At 43.3% G+C, this 16,090-nt stretch overlaps 1 protein-coding gene across 1 annotated transcript; it reads right to left on the reverse strand.

Annotated features, from left to right (window-relative positions):
* Positions 1-761: 761 nt before the first annotated feature.
* NDUFA10 (NADH:ubiquinone oxidoreductase subunit A10) lies at positions 762-16,073 on the reverse strand. The gene is made up of 10 exons (XM_015423021.1): positions 15,897-16,073; positions 14,654-14,822; positions 13,442-13,657; positions 12,644-12,730; positions 9,366-9,487; positions 9,128-9,207; positions 5,800-5,854; positions 4,453-4,538; positions 2,038-2,146; positions 762-1,159 (listed from the first exon to the last, which is right to left on the reverse strand). Exons 1-10 carry the CDS (start codon positions 15,957-15,959, stop codon positions 1,091-1,093), a joined length of 1,056 nt encoding a protein of 351 aa, XP_015278507.1. The 5' UTR covers positions 15,960-16,073; the 3' UTR covers positions 762-1,090.
* Positions 16,074-16,090: the final 17 nt, after the last annotated feature.

The following is a 16,090-nucleotide window of genomic DNA, read 5'->3' on the forward strand; positions in this document are numbered from 1 at the left end:
CAAGCAAGGGTACTTTTCTAGCAGACAGCTGTGGGGAAACTGCCATGTCTGGCTCTGGGGCAAGAGCCTGGCATCCAGCACCCTCCCCAGCTCCCCACTTTGTGCAAATGTAATTTATGAGAAGCCACTGGTCTCTACTTGCTTTTCACTGCTACTGATGTGAACATATCTATAAATATATAAATAGGGACTCCTCCTCCCTTTCTAGCACAGTGGCTCGCTGCTGTCCCAGCATTGGTTCCACCCCTGCCCTGATGTCAAATTGTGTGAAAATGATTTTTCCCTCTTTTAAATAAATGTGAAGTGGCTTTATTCGAAATGTCTTGGTATTTGGAGGGGAGGGAGAAGAGTCGGACAAGGCTGGTGCAGAATCCCACCCCATTTACCTAGTATTAAGCCGGGCCGAACCTTAGCGGGCGAGCCCCTTTTCAGCTGCAGGAACTACTTTAGGGTTGCCTCATTTGTATCTCACCCTGCCACAAAGCAGCTCAGGAGAATGGACACGCTGATCTCCTCTTCCCCAGCCCCACCACACTGGGAGGTGAATTAGGCTGGGGGGGGGAAAGGCAAACTGCAACCCTTGCACTGAAACGGCTGCCTTGCCTTTAGGACAGTATGTTTTACATCTGGGTTGGGCCTTTGGGACCCTGGTGTAGGCCAAGAAGGATCTGAGCTGGACTGCAGTCATTTAGGAGAGCCTAGCTGTGCCAATCAGACAGCCACCCCCCAAAAAAATGCTCACTTGAAAAATGATACTCGCCAAGGATTTTATTTTACTTACATCCAGCCAAGCTCTTAGGACACATTAAGCTACAGTTTTGATGATGGGGTCCTATTTTATATCACCAAGCCTACCTGTCACACTAATGACTTAAGTCTTTGTAGTGAGATACATTTCAGAACAGCCTTGGGGAGGATGCACTTCCTGCAACAAGGTCATCCTATACAGTGGTATCTTCTTGTGCTTCAGGCACCCTGCGGAGGTGGAATGAGCTGGATGATTAATAGGAGCTTCATCATCATTACCACTGTCATTGTCGTCATCGCCATTCAGTGGTCAACTGAATGTTTCCACTTCTCCCAGAGAGTTTTATTTCAGCCAAATCCACTTGTCTCCGACATCAGCATTAAAACCAACATCATACTTGCGGCCTGGAAGCTGCAGAAAAAGGAAAGGAAGTTCCAAAATGAGTGGATCTTGTGTCATCACAGAGCTCGGAATACCCTTCCTCTCCAAGCATGTCTATATACAAACTAATCTGACAGGCAAACACTCCTCAGGGAAGTCTGAGAGCTGTAGTTCTGCAAGTGGAACTAGAGCATGCCTGCAGAGAATTCCTGAGAACAGGAGAGGGGCCAAAACCCCCCCCCCAGGAAAGCCCAGACATGTTGGTTGGGCAGCTATACTCTCTTCTCAAGCCACATCTAACGATCAGCCATCAAGACCAAGTGACTTGCTATGCGGCTCCTGAATTTAAGGACCAGGGGCCTTGACATCGCGCAATAAACATTTATTAAATAATAAATTTATTAAATTTATAAATAATAAACATTTATTTATAAATACCATGGTATTATTTTGAAACCATCTAAAGTAGCTGATTTTGAAACCATCTAAAGTAGCTATATCCTTGTCCAAGGATATAGACGGCAACCCTGGCTGCAGGCTTACAAACCCCCCCACACACACACACACACTACACAATAGCAACCTCCATCAGGAAGGGGCTCAACAGGCTCATATGGCCTTACAGAAGGGCAGACCCTGGCACACACTGAGTGGGCATCACAGACTAGTCACAGGCAAATCCTCTCCCAATGGCTGGATATAGGCCTGAGTGAAATGCGATTCTGGCAAGGCAAATGCACTTCCCTGCTGGACTTTGTGCTTGCAGAGCAGCGATGCTGTTTGAGTGCAAAGCTTCATGGGAAAGCACTTTTGGCCTTACAAGTGCCACATTTAAATTAAGCCTGACGAACAATCCCATCTCACAAGCCTACCTTTGGCAGAAACACCATCTTAAAATGTTCACTTACGTCCCTGTATTGGTAATACACTTTGTCAAGCTCGTGGCCTCCTATCGTGATTTCAGGGATGTATATTGGAACGCTCGTCGGACGGACCAATGCCATCTTGTCCTGGACACTGAAGGAAGAGGAAAGAAAACCCGGTTACCCCCATTTCTCAAGAGAAACCTTGCAGCAGCTTCAAACATACTGTGTGTGTGGGGGGGGAAATGTACTCTCTCAGAAGAGAATTGTGCATTGGGGTGAAGGTGCCACGTTCTTTCCCTTCCAGGAGCACACTGGATTACTAAAAATCACCACAAAATAGGCCAGCCAGGATGAGGAAAAACAGGCCATAGTTTTATCCTTAGAATCCTCTGGTGGGTTCTACAGATTGCCTCTTCTAAGCAAGTCACCTGGCTCTCCTGAGCTTCAGCTCTTCCTGGAGGCCTGATATTTTCCCATTCACTGGCGGGGAGGGTATCTGGAGTGTCTAATACAGGAATGTAGGTGTTGAGGCATGAGAGTGAAACAGCGCCTCAAGGAATGGGAGCAGCGTACCTCCATGGGCCAGGGACACAGCAAGGGGGAGGGCTGCTGCCTCCATGCTCGGCATGTGAGCTGTCCAGAGTCATCTGGCTGGCAGTGGCTGGGATCGGAATGCTGGACTATGTGGGTGTTTAGCAAGTCAGTTCTAATATTCATAAGGAAGTCACAAAATGGCAACTTCTTTCACCTCTGCAAAGGATTCTAGTAGCGAGTTACATTTATATTTTAATACTATATCCCATGGGCACCCCCACCAACGGCACAGCCCACCTACCCAAGGCAGAAATGACTTTGAAATAAGGCTGAATAACCACTACCACCGCCACCAATGAGGTGGACAACATCGGGGTTAAGGATGGCCCAGGAAGATCTACCACAATTTCTGTGTGGCCGCTGGATTTACCTGGTTGAGCTATAGGATAACATCACCCTGGAGAACCATCCGGAGACCATCTTGTTAAATTGAGTATAATTTTTTATTAATTGTCATTAATGTTTTATTGCTTTTATCTGTTTTATATGGGCTTTGCCCCTTGTAAGCCGCCCTGAGCCCGCTCTGCAGGGAGGGCGGGGTATAAATCTTAATAAAGAAAATAAAAATAAATGGGTCGGGGGGGATGCATCCTGCTTCTGCATCACACCCTGCCTCCTCTCATCCTGCTTCCACTAATGCATCCCAATCCAGTGGGGGGGGGGAGGGAGGGCAGGGGAAGCAGCATCAACTCTTTTAAATAAAGATTGCAAGTGGCAGCATAGACCACGGAAGGGGGAGAATGGATCACCGCATGAAACTAGTGCCAAGGCTTTGGCACCTGTGTGTTAACCTTGCTACCTGTGACTCTTTTGAGTACTTTTGCCTAACATGGTGGCACCTGCCCCAGATTAAAGGTTGCTAACAGGCTTGTGGAAAAAATGTCTTCTCCCCTTAAAAGAGCCTTCATGTGTGGAAACAGGCAGTTGAAAGTTTTCATAGCATGGAGGTAAATAACTCCCCTTGATAAGTAACCCTACCCCCAATCTCAGGAAAGCGGACAAGGCCATTGCTCCCTAGGGCTGGTGGTTCAAACCTTGACACAGCTGCTGCTGGAGAAGTGGGAGAATGGGTAAGCCGTGAGCCTTCTGAGCTGCAGGCCTTGTGCCACGGACTGAAGTAGTGCTACTAGGCCTCATGCTGGGGAGAGAGCAAGAAGGAAGAGAGGGAAGCCCTTCCCTTCACACCAGGTACACAAGGCGGCAGCTAAGGTTCAACAGGGGTGAGGAGAGACAACCCTAGTGTCAGTGATCAGGTAACTAAAAAGGTTACGATTATATATTTAATCTTACTGTGTGTTTGGCAGGGTAGTGCATGGGGCATATAGCAATTATGTGGCTCTTCACTTGATGGTACTTGCAAGTGTGACTCTCCACAAGCGACAGAGTGCTTGTGCTTTGTAGCGAAATGATGCTGAAACAGCTCCTCCAGGAATGGGAGTGGCATCCCTCCGTGTGCCACAGACACAGCAAGGGCTGTTGCCCTCATCCACGGTTTCAACCTTTTTCTTCCTTGGTCTCATTTTTTTTGACTGCAAACCCAAGATCAGGGGCCTGTAGTGAATGCAGAATTCTGAGCTGCCCACTAAGTCTCTGAAGAAGGCATTTCTCTGAGCTTGCCACCTTCCAAAGTGTAAGCACACAGGAAGTGGGCACCTTGGATTTTTATTTTTAGAACACACAGGTGAAGATTTTAATTCAGAAAAGCTTGGGAGCCACTACCGTAGAGTCTACATATGCTGGGAAAGACTGCGCTGAACTTTCCTCTGCAGGATTAGTGGAGGGGCTTATATTTTGTATGGTTTGGTAGCATTAATAGCAAAGGTGCAGAATGAAATGAGACTTGTGGAAACAGCTGGCCCTTACAGTTTCCTCAAATGATGAAAAGTAACGTCATCTTGCTCTAGCCAAGGTCCCTTATTGAAGTCCAGGGCCTCAATATCTTCAATGACCTGTAAAGAGAAAACATGTTTGATGTGGGGTTTCCCTAGTTAGTTATGAGAAATACAGTGCATCATTTCCACAAAAGCAAAGGATACGGCTATAGCAACTAATGGGGGGACAGGGACTTAGAACAAGTTCAGTCACATTCACCTGAAGCATGAAATGGACTGAGGAAAAAGGCAGAAGGCACTGTATTCTATAATGAAAAATTCCATTTGAGAGTCAAGTTAGCAAGGAAATAAGCAAGTGAGCAATTGCTGTCCTCAAATGGTCTGACCCAGCATGGCTCTGATGTTATTTTGGTCAAAAGGCTAGCACAATACACACAATACACTAGCCTTAACAGATGGACTGAAGGCACAAAGGTATCTACAGTCAGCCTTTTACTGATATTTAAGGTTTACTATAATTACACTACGGTTGCAATTCTACCAGTGATTTCCAGAGAAAATGTAGGCATTCTAGGACCCCAAACAGTAACCACCTCCCTTCTCATTTCATTTTATTAATCTGGTGTTCTCAAAAAAGCATTTATAGTCCCCTGCTTATTTCAGCAAAAAATCTTGTTAGGAACTATATTCATCCTTCTGCAATGACCAATCACAATACATCTTCTGTTCCAGTGTGGTTTACCAGCTGGAATACTGGATTGGGGAGGCTCCAGCTCCAAATCCCTGCTCACCTATGAAGCTCACTGTGTAATTTTATGTAGCTCCCCCTTAACGCTGTAAGAGAAGAACAGAAGAGTCAAGGTCTTCTGAAGCACCATTAAAAAACCTCACAAGTTTATCCTAACTCTATTGAAAAACTGAAAGTATCTTCCACTGAAGCTGTCCCAAAAATGTCTTATTCTGGATACAGAAAAGTCACTTTCTGCTCCCAGAATTAGATGATCAATGTCTTGCCAGTGCTGACTGCAGACACAACAATTCTCTACCCTTATCCTGGGCTAGCCCCTCTCAACCTCCCTTTTGCTAAGTTGAGTTCAGCTTTCAAGATCTCCTCTCTAACAATCATTGTACTCATCGTTTTTTGGGGCCTACCCCTAATCATTTTTTCCTTCTTGAATCAAAATAAAAACAAAGGCTGTACACTCAAACACACAAGCCCCATTCTATCGACTGAAGAAAACATACCAGACCAAACAACTGTATTCAAATAATTAAAATTTAAGGGAGAAGAAATCAGCCAAAAAAAAGAGAGAGAGAGAGAGAATCCTCCTGCCATAGGAAGTCCAGAACGCAGAAACAATACACCAACCAGACTTACTTTATCCACTTCTTCAGCCTCACTAGGTGTATACTGCAAAACCTCAGAGGTCTCACTAGAAATAAAAATTCTAATGTTAAATCCTTGGATCCGGAAAATATAAAAGTTAAATCTAAAACCACCAGGAACAGTTACTATAAACTGTAAATCCCAATTCTCCTATGGTTATGGAAGAGACTTGGTAATGCCTTGGTCGTCTCTCAGCTACCTTCCTGTATGGAAGTATAATATTTTGACAATATGCTCAGTGGAGAAGAAACACAATACTTTTGTCACCCTGCATCCCCCAAAACTGCTTTAGAAAATATGCTAGCAAATATCAGACAGTGAGATTTTATCTCTTTCAAGATTGACTGTTCCAGATTCATTAAAATGCTACGAATAAGCCTCTCACACCAAGCCGACCGTGCCCTCTCACAGACTGACTCCGTGAAATTTTCTTGATTCTACAATTACTAGTTCTCAGTATTTGTTTTCCCAGACCCACAAAAACTCACGTAGCAACTGAGCTGTACAGCTAACAGAGGAAATACTTTCATTTCATAAAAACAAAAATAGCTTAAAAACTCAGAAGATAAACGGGGGTAGCAGAAGCCACAGGCAGGATGGCTTTAAGAGCAGAGTGTTGCCCCTACAGGACAGGAAAATAAGGCCTATAAGATTCTTTAAAAAAAAAAAAAGCTGTGAGGAAGACAAGTGGTACCGCTCTTAAGAACAGCGCTATTAATAGAAGCTGAAAGAGATCTAGAGGAAGTGTCTTTGCAGGATGGCACAGTGGAAAGAGGAGGAGGAGGAGGAGTGGGCCTTCTCAGATCAGGAGTTCACAGTGTGCTAGAAGAGTCACAACAAAAGACATCCACAGGACAAGGGTAACGCCCCAAGCTGAACTTCTGAAAGACGAGAGGACTGCAGAACAGAAGTCGACCATGAGCCTAACCCCACAAAGGCAAATATAGACACATGCAGACAGCAGAAGACTGTAAGATCATTAAGTCATTCTTCAAAAATTATTTGTTTATTTCATTAGATTTTTAGACCACCCTCCCCCTGCCATGGCAGGGATCGTGGTGGTGTACAACACAGTAAATCCATGACAAGTATCATTTTAAAACAGTGTAAAATAATAAAAACACACTAATTGCCTAAGAGGTGGCGCTAAAGAATTCCGTAGTGCCACTGCCGCAGGGCTTGGACCACCGCTTCCTTGGACCTGGGATGACAGTGATCCTGGAGCCCCATTTTGGACTTCGGCTCTGGGCTCCAACATCACTAAGACCAGACAAGCCAAGTGACTCCTGCAGTGCTTGAGTTGCTGCTGGGGGTTGGATCTCTCAGTAGCCTGCCAGGAATTTTCCCAGTAACTTCAATGGCCAGCCTGCCCCACCTTAAAGCCACCATTCTTCAGCCAAAAAGGAATGAAACTGCCAACTTAGAAATCAAGACCTTTCATTGTACTCACAAACATCGAGGCCAGAATGAAGGCTGAGGCATTTCTCATCCACTACGCACATTAAAACCTATTAATCGGTTTAGCAAAATAAACTGCCACCAGCAATTGCTGCTGTTGTGAACAGTCACTGTGCTTCTCTAAGGTATATGTGAGTTTTAGGCAGAAATGCCTTGTATATCATTTGGGTATTTTGATCCCATTGTTTACAACTTTTTCCCAAATTTGGTCCAGAACATCAAGATGCAAATGACAGATCAGAGTCAACATAACGTGAACTGGGCATGGCGCTATATGGCACCTGTTACATTGAGAGGCAGACAATAGAAATGCTAAACACATAAGCCTTTGATTATGATAGAAGGCTGTATGACGAGAGGCCTCACGCACATCCTTAAGCCTTGAGCCATTCTATATTTATTAGGGGGGAAAAATTGGTCCAGAATTGATTTGTTAATAATTACAAGTTGTATCATGAGCCTGCATGCAATATGCTCGATATCTGAGGAATGCCCTTTAGGGCCAAAATGCATAGGGTCGCATGGGTTTCCACTTGTGTTTCAAGTGCTTTAACTTGTAATGAGGTTAGCGTTGGGCCCCTAAAGGATCTTAATCATATAAAAATAAATACATGTATTTTTATAATAAATAAGTTACATATACTGTTTTTAACAATAGGCTCTTTACTTGGTTAACTGTTAACCTTTTCGGTTCTTGATTTCAATATCTGGGTTAAGTTTTCTTCCCCTCTTTGTTTCTTTCAGAGTAAATTCTGGACCATGAAATGTCAACAATAAACCTGTTAGTTTTCCAGGCGTCACACACCTCTTTATTTTAGCAACAAAAACTGATAGGTACAGAAAGCTGCTGTGAAGTGATGCAGAGCGGGGGGCAGCAGTGATTAGGCTGCATTCTAAGAACTGGGGGACTATGGCCCTGGCCCTAACACCAGTACCAACTCAACGACCAATAATCTGGCAGGAACCTGGATTACGGTGGTAGGCGACTTCCAATGTCGAGATAATGCCGCCATCTTGTATTAATACGTTCTTAGCACTGATGATCTTATAGGTTGTGATTTTAATTGTATTTTGGGTTTTAATATACTCCGGTGTTTTAACATACATGCCACCCTGAGCCTGCCACGGTGGGATACAAGTTTAACAAATAAATAAATAAGAGGAAATGGAAGGAAGGGAATGTTCCATACAAAGCTCATTAGAAAGGTCAGAGACAAGGCTCCCTTCTAAGCTATGGAATCTTGTGAGCAAAAATTCTACTTTGTGAACTACTGGCATTAAAGTTCTGAGTGAGGAATTGGCTACTGCGTAAATTAGTTTGCTCTGGAGCCATCCTTCTTGAGCTAAGACAAAAGTGTGTGAGCTGGAGGCTAAAAAACTGTGAGCTAGCTCATACTAACTCAGCTTAGAGGGAACACTGATCAGAGACACACACAGACACCTGGATCACAAGACAGAGGAGTGGACAGGATGGACCGCGAGACAATGAATGAGAACAACTGCCAATTGACAAGAAAGGAATGTTGGGGGTTTCACTTCATCATTTTTAAAGCACTCGTACACATGTGTTCCAATTGTGTAAAGCAACATATACAAACATAAAACAAAAAGTTCACACAAAGGCAGTTTAAGGAGCAGGTGTCCCATAGTCACACCGTGATGCCCTTCTAGAGATTCTGGGGATTTGATGAGGGGCATGAGTGCTACATGGATATTATTAACCTTCTAAGTAGAGAGGGCTGCACTTCAAAATTTCTAAACATCCATGAACAATCAAATACATCAAGAACAGTCAACACAGCACCAAAAGCACCATTAATGAGCAAACAATTCAATTCATTCAGTGTTTACGCTCACTAACCTTATTTCTGGCAGGAAAGTTTTCTTATAGCAGTCTTCAATGCTCTGAATATAAGCAGATGATACCTTCTTTTCATATGGCTAAAAAGAAAACAAAGGTGTTCACACTATTGACTGTCTGACAAAGTTTCTTAAGTCCTCTGACCATTTAAAGCTCTTAGCTATCCATGTTTTCACATCATCGTGCAGTGGTTATTTCCACAAGGAAAATACTTGTTCACATTTATTCCCTGCCTTACCTTTCCTTTCTCTTCAATCCTCTTCATCACTTCTGGGACAGGTACATCGATATAAATGACCAGGTGAGGAGGCAAGACCTCACAAATGCTCAGGTGCTTGATCTTTCCGTAGTGTTCCACACCTGTAACGAAAAAACAGGCACATGCAAGAGAATGTTTTTAATCAGTGGAAGAGATAATTATAGTGCCATATGCCAGGCAGAATCAACAACAAGCAGCAACTGGAAGCAGACATTCCTGTGCCAGCACAAGAAACTGTGGCTACCCAGCCACCTGTGACAAATAAGATTGCCAACAGATTATCAAATGAATCTCCTCCCCACTGCAGAACTGACTCTCCAGCTCTCTTTGTGAAAACATTAGTAGGTCTAAGGTACAACAAAAGACTGCTGTACAGAGACACTGTTTCCCATAACAGTGGCTACTGAGCTCTCTTCTCCTTCCTGTTCTCAGGGCTGGTTCTGAAGCTAGAAAACAGACCAAAATGTTCGGGTTTCATATATTATGAAAGGGCACGCCCAGATTAAAAGGGCAGGGAATTAGAAATACTTACTTGCAGTTGTTGAAACTTCAGCACAATAAGTTGTAAGGAAAAGGCACAATCACAACCCAAGAGAGCAAAGTGAGCTAAGAAAAATCTAGCTCAGTTCCAGTTTGGGATCATCGGTATTTACTGCTGGAGATGCAGTGTCCATAAAATGAACAGCAATAAAGAAAGCTTGAAAAAAATGTTATTAGCATAACTCCTCCACAATAAAGTCAGTTGTGTGCTGATCAGGTGCTTCACTGTTTTTATGTTGCTTTTAACCTGTTTTATGTATTGGCATGTGCTCTATTTGTGAGCCGCCCTGAGCCCACTTGCGGGGAGAGCGGGCTATAAATCAAAATAATAAATAAATAAATAATTCACTGACTTAACAGGATCAGTTCTGAGATTCAACTAGATCAGCCCACCATCAGCATTGTCTTCTGCTTGAGTTCCACTGATTGCATTAATACAGCCCAGAAGAAACTACTTCCAAAATTCTAGTGTCACACACCTCATGAGATGGACAGAAGACAGATAAAATGATGCCTCTGGCTCGCATTGTAAAGGAAAAATGTAATCAGGCGGCTAGGCCTGGACACTGGCACAGACAAACAGCAAATACATCAGTTGAATAACTAAATACTGATTTAAGAGGTATGAAAATAATGTACATTGGAGGGGTACATGAATATACACTGTGAACAGATGACCGCCATTACTACTCTCCCATTCTTCACATACAGATTCTCCATCCTTCCTCCAATGAGTTCAGAGTCGTGTCCATTAATATAAGAATCCCGACTTCCGATTGATGGCGGCACGCTAGCAGACTCACCTCCCGGACCTCCCGGGGGTGAAGCTGCGCTCCAGCCGAAGGAGGAGGTGCGCAGGCTTGCTTACCCCCCCAGAGACCCGGGGAAGGGACTCTGGCCATGGAACTTCTAAGCGGTTGCCTCTTCGAGGGCAGAATGCAGGAGAATTGAAGCACCTCTTCGTTCCAACGGTTCTCCGTGCTGTGAGAGATTTAGTGACACTGACCGGGGCAAGCGTGGGAGATCGAGCATCAGAAATGAAGCTGAAAGCAAGGTCAAATGACCAATTATGAACGTGAGTCAGCTTTAAAGCGTTTTTAAAGGGAAAAGGCTAGCTCCCCACCCCACCCCACTGAACGGTAAAAAGGTGAGTGGGGGAGGGAGCAACTGAGGGGGGAGCGGAAGAAAACGCGAAGAAAACTGTAGAGAAGTACTTACCAAAGCGAATCTAAGCGGTCAAGTGCACATTCAGAGACTTCTAAAAAAATTGTGAAAGTAAACAAACGATAAAGATGGGAGGGAAGAAGGACAGAGAAAAACTTTTGAAAGCGAAAGGCTTAGAGAGCCCAAAACCGGAAGCTACCAGTGAGGTGGCTAAGGCTATAGCAGAGTATATGTGTCCTCTGCTGGAACAGCTGAATAACTTCAAGGAACAGATGTCTGTAATAACTCAAAGTATTACTGCTCAACAAACTCAGATAAATGATATGCTGCAAATAATGAAGCAAGATACTGAGAAGGTAAAGGAAGTGGCTGCAACTACACAGAAGGTGAAGAAGAAAGTGCAAAAGCTGGAAAGAAAACAAATCTCCATGGAAGACCAACTGTTACACGTGCAAATGGAAAAGGCTAATATGATTCTTCGCTTCCAGGGCATGCCGGAAAAATCGGGAGAGAATCTTAAAGAAGTTATGAGTGAATTGCTAACCCCAGTGACAGAAATGAAGGCAGAAGCATAGCTGAGCGATATGGATGTGATCTATCGATCATATTCAGGCTATAAAAGGATATTCCATTTGAAGCAACGGAGAAAGAAGTACAAAGAGCTTGTGCTTTTCCTTCAGACAACCTCAATTGGATATAAATGGCTATTTCCAGAAGGCATTACTTTCAAGTTTAAGGATAAAAAAAAGAAAAGATTGACTCTGTTCTGAAAGCCCAAGAATTTCTAAGGGTTCAGCTGGGAAGACCACAGGATGGGAAAAAAGAAGAGGACAGCAAGTCTAGTGGCGAGCTGGACTTGGGTTCTTCCGAAGAGGACTCTCTGATGGAGCAAGGGGCAGCTGCCCCAAAAAGTCTTTATAAGCTGCGGAAGAGACGAGGAAAAGAGATGTAAAGGCGGAAAGACTCTGAATTGTGCCTTTGAGAACTGTGAATAGGGATGACTGGGGGGTACTGTTCTTAGACAGTTAAGTTTTAAGAGTTAATGAAAAGGAAAAAGTCCTGAAATGTCTGACTCAGCTTATATTGATCTAAATGAAGTGAAGACTTGATATAATGAAGCTAGTGAGGATCTCCTCTCTTGGGTTTTTAGTCAGTAGTGGGTTTCTATACTTTGTCCCGTATATGTAGTCCCTCTTCCCTTTTTCTGTGATAGTTTTTGTAGTTTGAAAAAAAAATAATAAAAAATCCCCTCCGGGGGCTCAAAAAAAAAAGGGGAAAAAAAGAATCCCATCTTCCCCTTTTTTACAACAACTTATGAGATGGACCAATCACTTACTCTCTACCTAGCCTAACATCACACAATAAGCTTCATTACCTGAGCATGGATTCAAACCCAGGTCTAAGGTTTGAATCCATGCTCAACCACTACAGGCCTAACCATCCAGGTCTAACCACTACATCATACCACTTCCATGAATTCTTCAGCTTTTAGTTTACAGGAGCATCGTATTCTCCTGAACAACTACCTTTCTTGTAAAAAAAACATTACTTACACCTTTTGTGAATGTAGCCTTGCTTAAACATTGCATCCAAGAATACAAAGTCACTGTACGGGGAGCGTTCCAGCACTACTCCTTGCCCTAGAATTAAATACAAAGTGTTGCATGAGAAATACTTGCACATCTTATTTAGAAGAAGATTACAATGAAGTTGTTTAATGTATATTAGTTAGGAGTGCGATTTTGTGTAGAATTACTCTACTTCAAAGAAATATTCTGTATGCAAAAACATTTTAAACAGTATATGCTAGAAACTAAACTTACAAATCACATATATTTGAGAGCTGCTCCTGAAAGCCGTCTGAGTAGCTAATTTTTTCAGATATGGTTTTATTTGCGTGATATTTGTTTTCTCTGATTTACAGGATTATACATGGGGTTAGAGTGGGTAGATAAATACAGAACTTGTGGGCACTCAGTGAAATTGCTGAGCAGTCGGGTTAGAACAAATAAAAGGAAGTACTTCTTCACCCAAAGAGTGATTAACACAGGGAATTCACTGCCACAAGCATGGACGGCTTCAAGAGGGAATTAGTTAAACATATGGAGCAGAGGTCCATCAGTGGCTATTAGCCACAAGGTATAGATAGGAACTCTCAGTGTGGGGCAAGTGATATACTGTATTCTTGGTGCTTGGGGGGGGGGGGTCAACAGTGGGAGCTAGTGTCCTGGCTCCACGTCCCACTGATGGACCTCTTGATGGTAACTGGTATTTTTGGTCACTGTGTGACAGAGTATTAGACTGGATGGGCCATTGGCCTGATCCAACATTGACTTTTCTTATATTCTTACCTGTAGCCAGAAGGTGTTCCAGCGCATCACCATACTGCAAAAGGCGGTTACTGTACAGCCAGGCTTGAAGGCGGTATGAATTTCCATTTGGATGTTTAGGATCATTGTAAAACGTCTCCAGGCTACAATTGCCACTGAATTTTGAATCCAGAATTGATCCATCTCCTGTGACTCTGTCTAAATAATGAACATCTGCTTCTGGAAAGTATCGCATATCTGGAAAGGAACAATCAAAGGCTTAGGTTAAATGGGAAAGAAACAGAGATTGTCTCATCTATATAAGACTATGGATGCAATGGTTAGTTGAGGAACTGTGATCTAGGAGGGTCAAGCTAACAAATAAATTGTTATAAAAATACAAATATTTATTATGGTGTACACATAAATAAAACATATATAAGGCTAAAAAAATAGTCCAAATATCAGACTCATAAAGCTTATTACATTCAGAGCTGATAGTTATACATGTCCAATTGATGGGTAAAACTTTTGACCAATAGACCATACGTATTTCGACCCCTTTGAGCCTCCTTCCTCAGTGGTCAATATTCCTATTGTATAATAACACACATCCAGAAACGAATGTATAAAAAAATTTCTATAGAGCCAGGTGTTGCTTTCTCATATGCTTTGCAGTTGCTAAAAAATTGTATAATGGGACATGAATAGTAACTGCACAAATTCTCCAAATGATTCTGGTAACGAATATCCAATGTGTCAGAATGCGTGTCACTTCCATCAAAGGTAGTAGTCACTACTAAGATGTATGCTTCATCTAAAAAAGAAAGTATTTTTCTTTGAACTTTTATGTTCATAAGGAAGTTTATGCAGAGTCCAATTGCTAATCAGTTTAAACGCATATGGTTTATTAACTACCAATAAATAACATGCTAAAATTGCGAACTTCCAGCTTTGCCTCAGTCACCAAAAGCCAGCCGGAATCAAAAAGTTGCTCAGACTCTGGACCAATAGACATTCTGCATTTTTAACAAAGGACCAACAACAGCAGTGTACTTAAGAAAAACAAAAGAATACCAGCACAGAAATTGCCACATTTACTCTATTTAATGGCTGCACTGCCAGTCTACATTAGCAGGAAATCATGGGATCTTAAGACACTTGAACCTAGCCCCAAATAGCTAACACGCAATTATTACTATTCAGAGACTGTGAGCACTACAGCAATACTCAAAATTACATAAAGATACGTACTTAGCTTTTCTGCTATGTGCTGTGCCAGTTTGCCCTTGCCACTGCGCAAGTTGCCATCCACTGTGAAAACTTTGCTGAATTCATTGAACCTCTTAGTCGTTCTCTCTCCCAAAACATAGGCCGTCCAGCCATACTCCAGGTTCCAACTAGGAGTAATATGAAGCTTTGCCTAGGAGGGAAAAAACAGACCAATTCAATAAAAGTTTATTGTTACTTCAATGCTCTTCCACACAATGTAAAGAGCCAAGCAGCCACAGAGCAAGCAATTACTAAGGTTCAGAGAGTCACCTGGCAAACTGGCAAGAACTGATCCAGGATGGGCAAATTGCCATTTATAAGTTAGGACTCCATGACAGCCAAAAGGAGAATGGTTATGGTCACACCAGGGTGAGCAAGAAAGGGGGGGGGCAATAAAATTCAGCTCCAAAAAGAATAGACACATAATACCTTTTTGTTAAGGTCAACAAAAATGACACAAAACAGTATACAATTTTTTTAGTGTTTCAAAGTTTTTCATCAGGCTAAATGCTAAAATCAAAAGGACAGAGGGAAGAAAAACACCTAGAAAGGAAAAAAAGATCATCTGCAACCCACCAGATGCATGAAGCATACTTAGCTTATTAGCCACACCCGTACCCAAAGTCAGCTAAGCATCTTATAGGATGCAAATGACGGGATCTTAACGCCACAGCCTGAAAAACACTTTTTTGCTCCTCGACTCCCCTTTGTTTTTAACATCTATGGATTTTAATTTGCACCAGTGCAGTTACCAGCAACCACATTTGGTTCTGAGTGTTACAGAACAGTTTCATTGTCTGAACTGGAACTTGGGAACTCTTCATGGCTGTACAGACCCTTCCCTGACTACGATAACGAGCCCCAGCTCAGAAAGTTCTTGGAGATTTGAAGGCAGTGCCCGAGAAGGATAAAGTTTGGGGAGGGGAGTGAGCTCAGCGGGTAGGCAATGCCATATGCTCTCCAAAACTGCCATTTCCTCGAAGGCAACTGATCTCTGAAGTCTGGGTAGCAATAAAATTCCGGGGAAACTCCAGGTCCCAACTTGAGGTGGTAAGCTTAGCCCTGCCCTGCGGCGGGAGAGCCGGTACAGGCTCACGAGGACACCTGCAATGTCCAGAGGGCTGCTTAGGCAGGCAAAGAGGCCGCCCGGCTGACCAAGGGCCGAGTTATCCGAAGCACAGTCAGGCGCGCACACGCACTCCGAGGCCCACCAGCCCTTCCTCACCGCTCTCAGAGCACTAAGCCCCGGGCGACTCCGAACTCCACGGAGTACCGACCCCAAGGACATGACGACCGGGGATGAAAAGATAGGCACCACCTATGACAGCTTCCCCTACTCCTTCGACTGCCGAAGGGCCTCGTCTCTTTTCGTAAACCCGAGTCGCGGAAAGATGACGATAGAGACACAACAAACCCCGG

The sequence above is a fragment of the Gekko japonicus genome, unplaced genomic scaffold, assembly GCF_001447785.1.
Source record: "Gekko japonicus isolate JY-2015 unplaced genomic scaffold, Gekko_japonicus_V1.1 scaffold208, whole genome shotgun sequence".
NCBI classification, from domain to species: Eukaryota; Metazoa; Chordata; class Lepidosauria; order Squamata; family Gekkonidae; genus Gekko; species Gekko japonicus.